Source organism: Bos taurus, chromosome 14, assembly GCF_002263795.3.
Source record: "Bos taurus isolate L1 Dominette 01449 registration number 42190680 breed Hereford chromosome 14, ARS-UCD2.0, whole genome shotgun sequence".
Taxonomy (NCBI): domain Eukaryota; kingdom Metazoa; phylum Chordata; class Mammalia; order Artiodactyla; family Bovidae; genus Bos; species Bos taurus.
The window spans coordinates 62,826,690-62,844,004 of NC_037341.1; the positions used below are offsets into that span (position 1 = coordinate 62,826,690).

Below are 17,315 nucleotides of genomic sequence, written 5' to 3' on the forward strand. Positions count from 1 at the left end.
CTAATGGAATATTTCTGCACTGTGTGAGAAAAACATTAGTAGCAACCCTTTGGTGAAAAAGTATGCACCTCACATTCCTTTGTGGAGTGATTTGCTTTTCCCTACAGAAGCACCCCTGACTGCTTGAGGGCAAACCAAATATTCAACAATACCAAAACCCTACAAGATCCCTTGCTCAGTTTGAAAAAAAAAGAAAAGAAGAAGGAGCAGGGGGACTCCCTTGGTAGCCCACTGGTTAAGAATCCACCTGCCAATGCAGGGGACACAGGTTCAATCCCTAGTCTGGGAAGATCCCACAAACCTCAGAGCAACTAAGCCCATGCACCCCAACTTCTAAGCCTGCTGCAACCACTGAAGCCTGTGCGCCTAGAGCCCATGTTCCGCAACAAGAGAAGATACTGCAATGAGAAGCCCATGCACTACAACGAGGAAGTAACCCCTGCTCATCCCAGAAATAATAGGAAAAAAAAGGAGAGGGGAACAGGGAGAAGAAGCTTGTAGATGATTTTAAGCCACACAGGAAGCCAAAGAAGCAAACCTGAAGATAACATTGTCACTACAAGGACATTGAATGCTTGATGTAAAGCCCCCTGAACCCCAAAAATATGGAACCCTGATGAGCACAGCGAATTTATCCTGTCTCGCTCTGCTCTTTCCCCAAATTCATAGAAAGCAGCAGGCATTCAGGAATGACGAGTCAGGAAAGGAAGGGCTGCTAGTGTGACCTGTCTACTGTGAGCCCCTACCAACGCTGAAGAGAGCTGGTTCCTTTTGTCCCTCTTATTATCATATGAAAGATGAGAAACAGCTAATGACATAGATAAAGAACACTCAGATGAAAAAACGAACACATCGGGGTAAGGCACTATGTTCAGCAATGGAACTCCTGAGAACCAGAAGGCCCCACGTTGTCTCTGAATATAGAGCTAATGGTCAAGGACGCTGGCCCTGGAGACCAACAGCTTGTGGCAAGTCCCATCTTTGCCACTTACTGTGGTATGTTCACAGCTGCCCTTATGCATCTCATTTGGAAAACAGAGATGACAATAGTAGTACCTACCTCGTGGGAGTTTTGGGAGGATTACATGAGTCCATATTACATAGAATGATGCCCAGCACAGAGTAAGTGCTCATCAAATGCTCGTTATTTTAAGATATTATTGTTTAAGGTTACCATTTCAGCCTCAGTGGCTGAAGTTTGTCCTGCTGGCAACTAAATGGGCAGCAGGCTGCAAGTATTCAGTATGCTGCCACCACACTCCTCTTTAAGAAAGGAAAAAACCACAAGTTTTCTCCTTCTGCTGTTGTCTTTAATCGGCCAGGCAAAATGAGATGTCAGTGACCAGTGACTCAAATGCAGAGTCACTGCTCCGAAATGTGGAAGAAGCTGACACAAACTCAAAAAAAAAAAAAAAACCATGACATACGCCAAGTCAAAAATTGGAGTGGTGATTCACAATTATATTAGCAACTGATGTTCTACAAAGATCTCAAGGCAATTAAATGAAGAGAATACTGCCTTTTTAACAAGTGGTTCTGGAACACTGGATGTCAACATAAAAAAAAATGGGACAACACTTCTCTAGTATCCAATATGAAAATTCTCTAGTATCCAATATGAAAATTATATCAGAGTGGATCATAAACCTACACTCAAAAGGTAAAAACTATTAAATGCTTAGGAAAAAAAAAACCAGAAAATATTTGTGACATTAGGTTAGGCCAAGATTTCTTAAACAATATATCAAAAGCATAAATTCTAAGAGAAAAATATTGATCAATTGGACTTTATCAAGATTAAATAGTGTTGCTGTTTGAATAGTTAAATAAAGCAGCCATCAAATTGTAAAACATAACTGGTCAAGGGTTACACAATTTAAGAAACTCTTACAACTTAATAAAAGAAAAACCAGCAGCCCAATCTAAAAATTGGGCGAATTATTTGAAACAGACATTTCATAAAAAGAGTTATAGAAGTAGTCAAATAAACACACAGAATAATATTCAACATCACTAGACATCAGAGAAATGCAGGTTTAAACCATAATGAGACAACATCACATATACACTAAAGTAAAGCTTAAAAGATCGGTGGTATCAAGCTTGGGCAAGGATGTGGAAAAGTTCGGGAATCCTCATGTAATGCTGGTGAGAATGAAAATATTACAGCTACCTTGAAACACTGTACAACAATGTTTCACATACATTTCCCACATGACCCATATAAAGTTACATATACATTTATCAGATGACCCACCAAGTCCAGCCATAGTTATGTACCCAAGAGAGATGAAAACATACATCCACATTCAAACCTGAATGTCTACAGCAGCATTATTTATAATAGCCAAAAACTAGAAGCAACAAATATCCACCAGCTGATGAATAAATTGTGATATATGCTTACCATGAAATACTACTCAGCAATTTAAGAAATTATTAATATAACCAGTAACACAGATGAAACTCAAAAATATTATACTAAATGAAAGAAGAGAACATACAAGATTGCATACTCCATCATTCCATTTGTATGAAATTTTAGATAAAGCAAAACTATAGTGACTGACGGCAGGTGAGTGTTTGCCATGAGCAAGGGGGGAGGGGAGAGCTTCAAGTTCAGACTTTTAGGGTGAGGAAGCCGTCTGTTGATTCTGATGTTGGTTACACAACTGGATACAATTAACAAAATTTTCAAACTGTGCCCTTAAAACCTGTGAATTTAAAACAAACAAGCAAGCAAAGATCAACTGCCTCTGCAAATTCTTTGGGCACATGAGAAGAATACACAGAATCTATCTGTAAGGTGCAAAGTACACATACATATACACACTTTATTACTGATAATACCAATTCTTCCTTGAGTTTTCATCTGACAAGGTCTTTAAAGAGTTATATAGTTTTAATCTATAAACATTAAATTCTGGAGAGGGTGTGGAGAAAATGGAACCCTCTTTCACTGTTGGTGGGAATATCAACTGATACTATTACAGAGGAGCATATGGAGAAGCATATGGAGATTCCTTAAAAAGCTAGGAATAAAACTAGTTTTATAAAAATAAAACCATAAGACCCAACAATCCCACTACTGGGCATATACACTGAGAAAACCATAATTGAGAAAGACACATGTACCCCAGTGTTCACTGAAGCACTATTTACAATAGCTAATCCCAGGGACAGGGGAGCCTGGTGGGTTGCCATCTACGGGGTCGCACAGAGTCAGACATGACTGACGCAACTTAGCAGCAGCAGCAGCAAGGCATGGAAGCAACCTGTGGATGGCCAACAACAGATGAATGGATAGAGAAGCTGCGGTACATATGTACAATGGAATATTACACAGCCATAAAAAGAACACATTTGAGTCAGTGGTAGATAAACCTAGAGCCTATTATACGGAGTGAAGTAAGTCAGAAAGAGAAAAAAAAATACTGTATATTAACACATATATATGGAATCTAGAAAGATGGTACTGATAAACCTATTTGCAGGGCAGGAATGGAGGTGCAAACATAGAGACCAGACTTGTGGACACTGTGGGGGAAGGAGAGGGTGGGTGAATGGAGAGTAGCATGGAAACATATACACCACCACATGTAAAGCAACCAATGGGAATCTGCCGTATGACTCAGGGAGCTCATCACGTCAGCTCTGTGATGGCCGGGTGGGGTGGGAAGGAGGTTCAAGAGGGAAGGGACATATGTACCCCTATGGCAGATTCATGCCGCTGTATGGCAGGAACCAACACAATATCATAAAGCAATTATCCTTCAATTAAAAATAAATAAGTTTTTAAAGAAGAGTTGCTTCGTTTTTAAAAAATGATGGGCAGGCAACACCTTTGGCTCCAATTTGGAAGGTTACAAACTAGAAGTCAAGGTGAAAACTTTAAAAAGTAGGAAACTTCCACACAAACAGCTCTGTTCTTCACAAATATTTGATTTTAAGACTAAAACTAAAGCCAATAGAGGAATCTGTCATCTCAGAGTCAGGAAAATGAGAATATTGCTCCACACAACCTGTGTTTTAATAAAATCTGTTTATAAGGAAAGAAGCAAACATGTTTTTTAAAAAAAAATGAACTCACAGTTGAATTCACTCATCCCACATAAAAAGCAAATAAAGGGCTTTTCTGGGGGGCTCAGTGGTAAAGAATCCACCTGCCAATGCTGGAGACAGTTCTACCCCCGGTCCAGGAAGATCCCACGTGCCGTGGAACAGCTAAGTCCGGGGGCCACAACTATTAAGCCTATGCTGTAGAGCCCATTCGCTGAAACTGCTGAAGCCCGGGTCCCCAAAAGCCCGTGCTTTTCAACAAGAAAGGCCACCGCAACGAGAAGCCGATGCACGGCAACTAGAGAGTAGCCCCATTCACCACAACTAGAGAGAGCCAGCATGCAGCAATGAAGATCCCGTGCAGCCAAAAAGAAATAAATACTTTTTTTTTTTTTTTTAAAGCAAACAGAGGAAAAAAGTTAGGTATGGGTTCTGGGTTTCGGTTCGGGCTCCTGATGTAAGAGCCAGGGACTCACCTCTGTGTTTCCGTCTTTGAAGCTCTCGCTGTAAGTGCTGTCCGGGGTGCTCCGCTGGTCGTCCTTGAGGTAGGTGCTATGGCCGGCCATGGACGGCACGCCATACTGAGTCTGTTCAAAGATAACCACGCGTTGCTCCTCCCCTTCTCCCCGGGGATAGTGCACAGGTGGGCTCATGAAAACCGGGGTGAAATCTTCAGCCTTCACCACTGTGATTCCTGACACGGGGATGATGGCTGGGCTTTCGGGGACGTTCGTGCTGTACTGCTCCCGCTTGGAATGCTCCAGGTGGTCTTGATTCAGGGAAAGGTTCACTGGAACAGTCTTCAGGACCTGCACTCGGTTTTCTCCTCCGCTCAAATTACTCTGGGCTTCACTCGTGCCGAGACAGTTTCTGTGTATTGAAACCCGCCCCCCAGCAACAGGATAGAATTAGAAAAATCATCATTTTGCAACTCCTAATAACTGATGCAAGCAAGAATCAGCGGATGCTAATGCATTAGGGGAAAAAAAATTGATGGTGAGCTTTACAATGGAATGAAATGGATCTTTCCATCACTAGAAGTAGGACAAGCACCCCCATGTGCCTCCTGGTAGCATGCGATCAGCCCCACCTAGAAAATGCTCAACAAAAAACAAATGTTGACTCTAAATCAAACCAAGCTTTATATCTAACTTCCAGTTCTTAGGCTATACGGGAGATGAAAGAATAATTTAAACAACACTGAAAAGAAACAATCATACAAACCAGAATATCACACATCTTACTGACCTGGTTTCCTCAATAAGTTAGAGGCATGAAAAAAGAAAGAAAGGTGGGAGACTTGTTCTAGGTTAAGAGATTTAAAAGGCATGACAGCCAAATAGGACGAGCAGATCTTGTTTGGATCCCGATCTAAAAAGCCAAACAGGTATTTATGAGGCAATGGGATTTTTGAGACAATCAAATATGAACTGAAAGTTAGCTGATGTTAAGAGTATTGTTCATTCACTTAGATGTGATAATGATTTTGAGATTATGTAATAAAAGGTCCTTGTTTATTTAGAGATCCATATCAAGTGGATATGGATCTCTAAATATGTCATGTCACAGGTGAAATGACATAAAGTAAGCCAGGAACTTATTTTAAATACTATTGCAATAAAATTTTTTAAAAAAAGAAAGAAAAAAGGGAAAGAAAGAAATGGTGAAGAATAAATAGGTGTAAGAAAAAGTTATCAAGTACTGAATCTGGAGGATGGAATGGGTCTTTGGGGGTTCATTATACCACCGTTTTTTTAATGAGTATGTTTGAAAGCTTTCAAAAGAAAAAAATTTAAATAGCCTTTTTTAAAAACACAGGGATTTGGTAGAAACCAATACAATACTGGTTTTGTGGTACTGGTAAATACTGGTAAAGCAATTATCTTTCAATTAAAAATAATTTTTAAAAAATTCACAGTAATTTAAAAATTAGGGGCAGAACAATAGGTTGAAGGAGAAGATTGGGAAGAAAAGTTTTCACTGTTCTGCAGGCTAAACCCTTTGCAGATAAAAATAAGATAATGAGAACTTGTCATTAAAATATTTTCACTTAATTGAGAAAAACCATGAGCTCATTGATATCCTGAGCATTGAATTACTATCAGGACTTAAGGAAGTGGTGTAACTGGGCTTATGTAAGACAAGAGCTCTCAGATCTCACACCTCCTGACTGGTACAAAGAGAAAAAAAAAAGGATTTAGAAAATTAATTCTTACCAGGATAGGATGAACTATTTGTATCTATACTGCAGGATTTTGAGTGAGAGCAGAAGCAAAGAGCAACTTCTTACTAAATGAGCACTGTTGACAGCAAAGTGATTTTACTAACCAAGTCCTAGTAGTCAGTAAGGTTTGAGGCCATCTCTTACTTATTTATAGATTATCCTGAATGACAGAAAGAAAATGCATGTTTTGTATGCAGCCCTGTCCCTGGTGTCTGCTTTTTTTAAACCAGCAGGTGCTTTCTGGGGTTTATAGGCATTTTTCATCAGGAGAAATGTTTGAACAAAATTGGTTCTTCTAAGAATTGAGCTCTCCTGGCTCCTCTCTGTAAAGGAAGTCAACTGGCCTCTGAACTTGCCTAACTCTCAAACAGGGCTTGGTATTTTTAGCTTTGATTTTTCAGATAAAACTTCAAAGGGAAGCTTGGGGAGAAAATGGCTCCTCATGAGCAAAGCCAACAGAAAAATACCTGAACCTCTCTGAGTCAGCCACAGACCTAAAGAAACCACTCTAGAAAGGAATCCTTTAAAGAATAAAATCACGAGTCTATAAACATACTGGCTTTCAGTAATAACCTGCTTTTGTGGCCAAATCAATACAATGAATCTGTGTCTAAGACACAGTGAAAATTAGATATTACGTTTAATCTGAATCCAGTGAGCGGATGATGCCAAAACCCAGACCACCCATTTATATCAGTATTTTCTAAACCTTGTTGTTTAGAACATCACATGGCATGTTAATACATGTTCCTCAAGAAAGGAGTCCACGATAGAATCAATATTTTTAAAAAAGATGCTATTGCCACAACAAGAAGACCACCCTGGTGGGTCACAGCCGTGAACACAGTAAAGGCCCCCAGCGGTTCCTCCAAAAGTTTAATTGTAACCCAGAATCTCCCAAACTCATTTTATGCAGTACCCTTTGGATAATATCCTGCAAGTTGAGTGTAGAAGGGTCGGTCTATGTTCAGTAGCTACCAAAGCAATTATCTACTTTCTTCACACTTTTGGGCTTTGCGCAATCATGGTCTTACTGGCTTGGCCAAAATATTCTAAATTCATCAACTCCTCTACCATCAGAGTCCACTTCAGTCCAAATTTCTTAAGTCTGCATTTCATGTAAAACACTTGGATTCTAAACAAGAAACACAAGTCAAAATATTTTGGGCATGCTTATAAACAAATAAATAAGCAAGCGAATAGAGTCGTGCAAATATAGTTGAATCTTCATTACCACGAGACAAGGAAATAATAGACTCAGCACTGTCCTATAATGTGTTAACAGTGCCTCTACAGATAGCACTGACATTAAAAGCTGATGCCAGAGAACTTTGAAAGTCATCCCCAAAAATGGGTGATCTGAGCAAAGTTAAGAGCAATTGTGAGATACTGACTCACTTGCAATAGAATTTAAAATTGAACCAAACATTATAACATGAGGAAAAAATGCAATGCTAGGAATGGTGATGAAAATATACTCTTAAAAAAAAAAAAAACTGGACTCATCTCCTTGAGATTACTTTTCAAAGTGGTGACTTCTGTATACAAACATTTGTAATGATTTTATGCCAGCCCATGGCACCCTAATTCATGAGTACACTGCAGACCAAATGATATCCTTCCAAATTACATTTAACCAGAAGTCTACAAAGTCATAATTAGTCTATACAAGGTAATTTGTCTATACCTCACTGCCAGTTTTTTTTTTAAGGCACTCCATAGATATCATAAAAACGGCCTTTAAAATACAATGGGCAGCTGTCAGTCTTTAAGGTTGCTCTAAAAGATACTTCACCAAAACAGGGCCTCTTGTGTCTATTACGATACATACAGAGCACATTTTAGATTCATTTCTCTCCCCATCTCCACCTCCTGCATGCGTCCCTAATCTTTCTGTGATTACTGGTGTAGGACTTAAACCTCTTTAGCTTATTAAATACTGACTGGATGGAGGAAAAGTTATTGGACCTGAAGAGTATCAGCCTCTTTCTCCCTGTCATCACTGCTACTAACCAGTGCCCGGGTCCCCAAAGCAGCATAAAGTTCCAGAAGATCCCCTTGGAACAGCAAATCATATGCAGACAGCCTTGACCTTCTGCTGGGGGTGTGCCCTGGAGGTGACACATGGACAATACCACTGGATGGCAGGGTGGTCCCCACTGCTAGTCACATGACAAGATCGCAGGGTCACAGCAGTTCCTATCAAGGGCAGGCCAGATTCTGACATCTGTTTTAGTAGGAGACTTCATTTCTCTTGGCTTCATGTTTCCAAGTGGAAAACCCTCCAACAGAAAAGCACTGGGGCTTCTCCATTCCTCTGCAGGGAAGAGATATATTTGATTGGTTGTGTTCCAGAGCTACTTTGGGAGAAGTAGCTGAGCAAGGTGGTTCAGACCTTTATGGGTCCTCTTTTATGTCTGGATCATCTTGGCCAAAGAAAGGGGACAGACACTCCAGTCACCTTGGCCAGGCCATACATCCCTTCAGGGAGGCCTGAAGTCCTGCCTGGGACTGGATAATAGGTCATATCCAAGTCAGTACTGATATGTTACAAATTGCCCGTTCAAAATCACATTCTCTAATTAGCTTCATCAGAAATAAAATTGATTTATTTTCCTTTTTAATTTCAATCTGTGTCTTGTTTTTCAACTGGTTCTTAATTCAGGATTGAAGGAAAAGAGTGTTACCTATGGTCTCCTAATATCTTTCCTGCCCCTGCACCCTGACAGTGTCCTCTGCCACCCACGGCTCCCTACCAGCTCCTCCCTGGACTGAGATCAGCCTGGCCTCCTTCCTCTCCCCCTTACCAAAGGTCATCTTCAAATGTCTCACTCCCTCAAGAGCCTCATCGCAGTTACACAGCCACTGAATTAACAGAAAAGTTCACACTAGCAGTGGGCTATCTTTCCAGTATATCATCTCTGTCTCTTGGGATTTGCAGCCTCCTTGGAAGACACTAATGAACCTCTGCAAATTGCAAAACCAAAAACTACGATTTGCTCTTCCAACTGAGAAATCCGGTTTTGGTCCAGGCTCCAAAAGACAGGGAGCAGACATTAAGCTTCTTAACTCCCATACCCTCTCAAGAACAAAAGTTATAGTTTAATACTATTGTTGTCAAAAACATAAAAAAGGAGTTATCTGGGGAGTCAGGCATACTCCTATGTATATCATCATACCTCTTATCCTGGTCCTCTTGGCTGTCGCTTGCTTTGCTTACAGACAGTAGCCTCTTGTCTCGAGGAACCTGAAATCATGACCAACCGTCAGTCAGACTTACATAGATGCAACTGTGACCTTGTGCAGAGAGCTTGACACCAGCATAAGCAAAGAAAATGAAACGGAACATTCTCTGGAGAAAGGTGGCAAATTTGCAATGGCCAGGAGATGGTTAAAGGTGAGAGGCCTGAGTAGCAATGAAGCGGACCAGACACAAAACGGTGATGACTGATGCAAAGTCACAGCAATCCTGATTCTGCTGTGCTCCGCTGACACAGGCAGTTATCGCTGGACCTGCGCACCTCTTGAGTCCTCCCCTCCTTGGTTGGGCACAGATGAGGGGAAAGGGTATCTGTACTCTGGAGCAGAGAAAAAGCATCTTGGAGCTACAAGTATCCCATTAAGGAACAGGACTGACCCCCCACTGTGATGAGGGAGTCCAGACTGACATGTAGAGGGGAAAACTGGGTAGTGGGCTGCACCGTTCAGTGGTGAGGCAACACCTAATACCTGGGCCATCTTTATCCAACCTCCCTACATAGCTCACGGCTTGCCTTCCTTCCACCTTTCTTCTTCTGCTAAGTCGCTTCAGTCATGTCCAACTCTGTGCGACCCCATAGATGGCAGCCCACCAGGCTCCCCCGTCCCTGGGATTCTCCAGGCAAGAACACTGGAGTAGGTTGCCATTTCCTTCTCCAGTGCATGAAAGTGAAAAGTGAAAGTGAAGTCATTCAGTCGTGTCCGACTCTTAGAAACCCCATGGACTGCAGCCCACCAGGCTCCTCCGTCCATGGGATTTTCCAGGCAGGAGTACTGGAGTGGGGTGCCATTGCCTTCCACCCTTCTTCTTCTAAGGCACTTTTATTATGGACTTCACAACTACAGTGCCAACGCATTACCTGAAAGATTATTGAAAAAGCGCTACTTGAGAGAAGGGACACCCCGACCACCTGTGTGTCTGAGCATCATCTAATCACTCGACGGCACTATGGATCGCTTTTCTATCTCTACCACAGTTCTCAAATACATGAACAGTGGGTTTAGATTTGTTTGTCTGGTTGGATGTTTTTGATTTTTTTGTTTTTCAATTTTGTTTTTCCCCTAAATCTCCAGATCTTCCTTCTAGCCACACACCTTTGCACTGAAAATGCACCCTGCACTATTTTGACATAAAAGAGTGTTTATGAGAAGTTTCTCTTTTCTGGACTTCTCTTGCAATCCTCATGGATGGTTTCCACTCACCCAAATGTGTCTGCGAGCCCAGCCAGCTGGGCGAGGGCGGCGACACAGCAGGGTGACTAAGACTCCAGACCTCGACCTGATCGTTTCGGTTCAAATCTCAGCTCTACCACAAACTAACTCTGCCTGAGTTTCCTCAGCTGTAAAAAAAGGAATAGTGGTAGTTCTACACCTCACCGGGTGTTTAGTAAAATTAGAAGAGTTGATTTTTTAAAGGCACTTAGCGTGGAAATTTATAAGCATTTGTTAAATAAAAATAAAGTAAATCAATTTTAAGTCCTTCATGCACATGTCGATGTTGAGGGTCTACAGAGTAGCAGCATTACTACATGCTAAACAAGAAACGAAATGAATAAAACAAAACTCCTATCATCTACTGAAGATGACGGATAATCACAAAATTTTAATACTAAGCAAACCCATGTTCACAGCAGCATAATTCACAATAGCCAAAAGGTGTAAATGACTCAAATGTCCATCTACAGCTGAATGAGTAAACAAAATGTGTTTTATATACATACATACATATATATATATATATATATACACACACACACACAATGAAATGTTATTCAGTCTTAAAGATGAAATTCTGATACATGCTATAATATGAATGAGTCTTAAAGACACCACACTAAATCCCATGTGACTCAGATCCATCCACTTCCCTGTGGAGGCCTGCCTCCTGGCTCAGCCCCCCACCTCTTTTGCCTGGGTTACTGCATCAGCTAACTGGTCTCTCCTCTCCTTCACTTAGTCCCTGCAAATCCATCTGGCTCCATTGAGAAGGACCAGAGTGCTCTTTCAGGCTGACCCCACCGTGCCTTCAGATTTCCTCCCTCCCATCTGGGCCCCCCTGAACCATGTTTACTTCTGGCTTCCCAAAGACTGTCCTTCTTAGAGAAACCGAGACCTCTGAACTCAGGCCCCTTCCGAGTCTAGACTCACCACCACACACCCCTCCCTGGATATCCTACAAGCACTTCAAACTCAACCTACAATTATCCTTTTCCCCAAAGCCCTTCTTCTGTACTCCGCCTTGGTTACTCTGAGAATCAACTGAGCTATTGTGATCCTAGTTATAGGGCTCTCTCATCAAATCTCTCTCTCTCACACACACACACATACACGTACACACACACACAAACAGAATCAGTTGCCAACTTTTATTCAAACAAATACTCAATGATCTCCTGAACATACAGCTTTGTTTCTGTGTTGCATGACTGACTAAATATAGCAGCTGATTTAAGAAGAAGCTCACAAATGCTGACCCAGGGAACAACTACCATTAGGTCTTACTTTAGGGCTTCATTCTTTTTTATCTGGACAATCGCAACAACCTGTTCACTGGATTCTCTGCTCATAATCCATCTCCCTGCTGCTGCTGTTGCTATAACATGTGTAAGTCATTTCTCCCATCTACCAGCCCAATGTTCAAAATCCTTCAGTAATAGAGAAAATGATGTCAAAGAATATAATAGAAAAATTACAGGAAATTTCATTTTCTTTAAGCTTCTATCCATTTTCTATAATGTATATAAACTGAAAACAAAAGGCTCCATTTTTAAATTAAAAATAAAAAGATTTCTTTCAAAAATTTCTAAAGCTTATGAATATTTATTAAATCATTTATTCACTCATTCATCTAGCAAAAAACAAGGCCATGTACCTAGCCCTGCACTCCCTCTTGGGGGAATAAAGCCCAGCCCACCAGTCTGGTCACTTCCAGAAGGAGTCGCTGCCTTCCTAACCAACCTTGACTGCCCTCCCCCCTCACTCACCTCCACAGTTCAGCAAGGCTGATTCCTTGGATTTCACTGAATGCATCCTGGAGTTTGACCTCCCACGTTTTCTCATCTCCTGTTTGCTTTGCCTAAAATGCTCCCTCTCCGTATGCCTACCTGAAAAACTCTCCCCTGCTTCCCCGTAGAATAGGCACTGCCTCCCGTCTCTTATGTCTCCTGCATTGGCAGGTGGGGTCTTCACCGCCAGCACCACCAGTTTCAGTCCATGGGGTCGTAAAGAGTCGGACATGACTGAGCGACTGAGCACAACTCTGGAAAACCTGAGCTCTCTGGAAGGCTGGCACGCCCTCCTCACTGCACCTGGAGCACATCACTTTCATAGTATTTACGGCCATGCACTGTTGTTATAGGTTTACGGGACTGTTACAGATGTCCTGGACTGTGACCTCACTAAGGTCTTAAATGGGGTCCCATCTGCCTTTGGATACTCAACCCACCCCCCTAATATCTAACACCATTGCTGGAAGGTCGTGGTGAATTAGCACTTGTTGGATGGATGGATGAATAAATGGATGACCAAATGGTTAGACAAACAAACAAACATCTTGGTGTCCAGCAGCACCAGGTCAACAGAATAGAGAGGAACCAACGGGCCAGGGAAGAATACTTTCACCAGAGCTAGAATCAGATGATTACGAATCACCAGCTTCTTCAGGGGGAAAGTAAAGTAAGCTAAAGTAAACCAAACCACATAAAAATAACAAATGAAATCTGTCATATTTTTCTGTCATGCCTGAAATTAATCAAAAGGTCACAATTGACTTCAGAGCTGTTGTTGGCTCTGTTGTTGGTAAGTAGCTTGAACCGAATAGAGAACTAGGCTAGTATCTGAGTCTTTAAATTATGACAAATTCTAGCATTTTGGTTATTTTTATAATAGATTACATCTAAGCTTCAAATGCATATTTTAAAGTTTTGAGCTTATTTTCAAATAGATTCCATTAAAGCATTTTTTAAACAGGGTAGAGTGTTATAGACTGAATTGTATGCCTCCAATATTTGTATGTTAAAACACTAATCTCCAATGTGACTATACTTGGAGACAGGGCCTTTAAGGAAGTGGTTAAGATTAAATGGGGCTTCCCAGGTGGCACTAGTGGTAAAGAATCCACCTGCCAATGCAGGAGACACAAGAGACGTGGGTTTGATCCCTGTGTCAGGAAGATCCCCTGGGGTAGGAAAAGAAAAACCACTCCAGTATTCTTGCCTGGGAAATCCCATGGACAGAGCAAGTAGTGATGCTGCTGCTGCTAAGTCACTTCAGTCTTGTCTGACTCTGTGCGACCCCATAGATGGCAGCCCACCAGGCTCCCCTGTCCCTGGGATTCTCCAGGCAAGAACATGGAGTGGGTTGCCATTTCCTTCTCCGATGCATGAAAGTGAAAAGTGAAAGTGAAGTTGCTCAGTCGTGTCCGACTCTTAGTGACCCCATGGACTGCAGCCCACCAGGCTCCTCCGTCCATGGGATTTTCCAGGCAGGAGTACTGGAGTGGGGTGCCATTGCCTTCTCCAAAGTAGTGATGACTACTTATTTATTTGAGGTCTGGTTGATGTCCAATGTTATATAAGTTTCAGGTGTACAACACAGTAATCTCCAGTTTCTAAAGATCATACTACATTTAGTTATTATAAAATATTGGTGCTATTCCCTGTGTTGTACAATTTATCTTTGTAGCCTATTTATTTTATGCATAGTAGTTTGTAACCTTTAATCCCCACCCCAAACTTGCCCCTCCTCTCTCTCTTCCATCTCCCCACTGGTAACTACCAATTTGTTCTCTATATCTGAGTATGTTTCTTTTTTGTTATATTCACTGGTGTGTTTTTATTTTTTAGATTTCACATATAAGTGACATTATATAGCATTTGTCTTTCTCTGACATTTCACTAAACATAATATCCTCTTAGTCCATCCGCGTTGTTACAACTGGCAAGTTTCATTTTTATGACTGACCAGTATTCCACTGTGTGTGTGTGTGCGCACACACACCACATCTTTATCCACCCATCGATGGACACTTAGGTTGCTTCTATATCTTAGCAATTGTCAATAATGTTGCTATGAACAGTGAGGTACACATATCTTTGTGAATTAGTGTTTTGGGTTTTTTCTAATATATATCTGAGAGTGGAATTGTGGGGTCATATGGTAGTTCTATTTTTAGTTTTTTGAGAAACCTCCGTTTTCCAGTTGTTGAACCAATTTACATTCCCACCAACAGCGTAGGAGGGTTCCATTTTCTCCATATCCTCAAAGTGAGTTTTATGTAAACTCCCTACTCTGTATCTTAAAATATTTATGAAAGCAGAATTTCAACTTTCTTTTTAATATTAATAATGTACAAAAGGAGAGGTAATCTAGGTACCATATTTACTAATACTTTATCCTTTGAACCTATGGGAAATTAAATTCTTTCCTAAATTACTAATGAGTTTTGTTTCAAGGTATATTTCTCTTTTTCATTAATATGAAAGAACTGTCATCTAATAAAGATATCTGAAATTATGGCAGTAATGGAATAAAATCTGTTTTTAAAAAATAAGAACAATATGTTTCTTCAAAATTATCTTAATATATTTCTTCATAGTCTTATAAAACTATTACTAACATATTTGCTTAATGAAGTTATATAGGTTACCAAAAAGTTTTAATGACCCAAGTTATTAAATCATAGTCACTTTAATGATATGTTACCAGATTTTAATGAGTGTCAAGCTTAACTATTTTTTATAATAAATAAAAATTGCTTTGCAATTTCTAGGGATGAGATCATTTCCAAACATTAAGTATTAACACAAAAGTCTAATAAATCGAAACCCTCAAGAAGTAGCCTAGAACATGAAACAGTCTAACATGATAAGTTCTGTACCATCCTTAATACATTCTGAAAATGTTCACCCCAAAACGTTTAGAAATTATCCTTGTGTTTCTCAAATTAGCTTTTCAGTCAAAAAGGATTTAAATATATAAAACAGCCACAAACAAAAGAAGAAAAGAAAGCCTGCCGAGAAACCGTCTTTGTTTTTCAGGCTCAGTTTTTTTCGGGTGCTCCCTGTTCCGTGTAGGAAACTGCCCTGCTTGCATGAAATGGAGACTAGACCCTACCTTCTCTCATGTGGACCCCAGTTCCCAAATTTAAAGCCCCTTTTTGCTAGGTCACGAGTCATGTTGGGAATTGTATACCTTCACAAGACAGCTGTGAAATCTGCCAATTCCAGCTCTCTTAGTAAGGGGGAAAAGTCAGCCTAGACTGCAAGGGTGCAAGTGGAATGCCTTTCATTTATTTCTCCATCACTTTCTAACCATAAAAGATGCATTTATTTGAGTCAATAATATCCTCATTTAAAATAGCCTGGATGGGCCAACCTATCAGTTACTCAAACCTTGTATCGGGTTGGCCAAAATGTTTGCTCATAACAGCTTACAGAAAAACTTGAACCAACTTTTTGACCAACTCAATATCTCATCTTTAATAAGCACAGCTTGGGGCTTCCCTGTCTCAGATGGTGAAGAATCTGCCTGCAGTGCAGGAGACCCACCCAGGTTCGATCCCTGGGTCAGGAAGATTCCCTGGAGAAAGGAGTGGCAACCCATTCTAGTATTCTTGCCTGGAAAGTTCCATGGACAGCGGAGCCTGGCAGTACAGTCCATAAGGTCGCATAGAGTCGGACACAACTGAGAGACTAACAAGCACAACTTGGCTTGACTGTATTTTCTCTCCCCACAGAGGGAGCCCTCCTTAGAGTTTTAATAGAGAAAATTAGAGGAAGCTGGAAAAGGAATGAATAATTTTAGGGAACGTTGGTCAAAGAGTAGGCTTGGGGGTGGTCGGTCAGTGCCAGGGTTGGTACTGGTGTTGGTGTTGGTGGGAGATCCTTGGAAAGCATGAAAACTCTGGTTTAGGAGAGACACAGGAGGCAGCACAACTTGCAATGGTGGAGACTGCTGGAAGGAAACAGGAACTGGGATGCAGGAAGGAAGTAGGAAACCGAGACTGACGCTTAACTAAAATAGAAATTCCTCCCGTGTGATTTTCTCCTGATGGAGGGAGAGGGCAAGAGGAGGATTTAGTGCTTATTCTAAAGAGTTGCACCCAACCGGCAAAATAAACACAGCCATTTTCACCTTTGTGCCAATCCCAGCAGAAGCCCAGGTGTTTACAATCAAATCAGGCAATAAATATCCTCAATCAGTAAATACTTGTTGACTTTTTACATTTCAATGGTTCTAAGGAAGCAGGTCATACCAGATATAGTCCTTTATAGTAGAGACAGACCAATGTTTGTTCAATTTCCTGAAATACTCCTGTTTTGAAGGTACCTGTGACAAGTATTTTTATAATGCAAATGAATTACATTCATTTTGTTTTAAGGGTTTTTCAAAATAAATACTGAGTGCCCGGTGAAACAAAGGGAGACAGATTTTGGAATTGCTGCAAAAGTCTACCATAAAAGCATTCATTGGCGTATTTCTTACAAAAGTGAAAAATCTAGAAATCCTGATGTTTCTTATAAAATGGAATATCTAAAAGCAAACTAGGGAGTTCCCTGGCACTCCCGTGGTTAGGACTTGGCACTTTTACTGCTGCTTTCACTGCCATGGGACTGGGTTCAGTCCCTGGTCGGGGAACTAAGACCCTGCACATCACAGGGTTCAGCCAGAAAATAAATAAACAAAAACATAAAGGTTCTCATTCTTTCATGTATTTATTTCATTTTATTAATTTATTTATTTTTGGCTGCACCATGCATCATGAGGGATCTTA

The 17,315-nt window shown here is 40.8% G+C and overlaps 1 protein-coding gene across 5 annotated transcripts in view; it reads right to left on the bottom strand.

Annotated features, from left to right (window-relative positions):
* GRHL2 (grainyhead like transcription factor 2) overlaps positions 1-17,315 on the bottom strand; it is a 170,572-nt gene that overhangs the window by 108,026 nt on the left and 45,231 nt on the right. For all 5 annotated transcript variants that reach the window (XR_009490532.1, XR_009490531.1, XR_009490530.1 and 2 more), the window contains exons 3-4: positions 9,463-9,530; positions 4,536-4,929 (exon numbers count right to left, since the gene is read on the bottom strand). Coding sequence is in view for 2 of the 5 variants with exons in the window: in XM_025001874.2 (XP_024857642.1) it covers positions 4,536-4,929; positions 9,463-9,530 (462 nt within the window). In the remaining 3 variants the exon portion in view is untranslated. The remainder of the gene's footprint in view (positions 1-4,535; positions 4,930-9,462; positions 9,531-17,315) is intronic.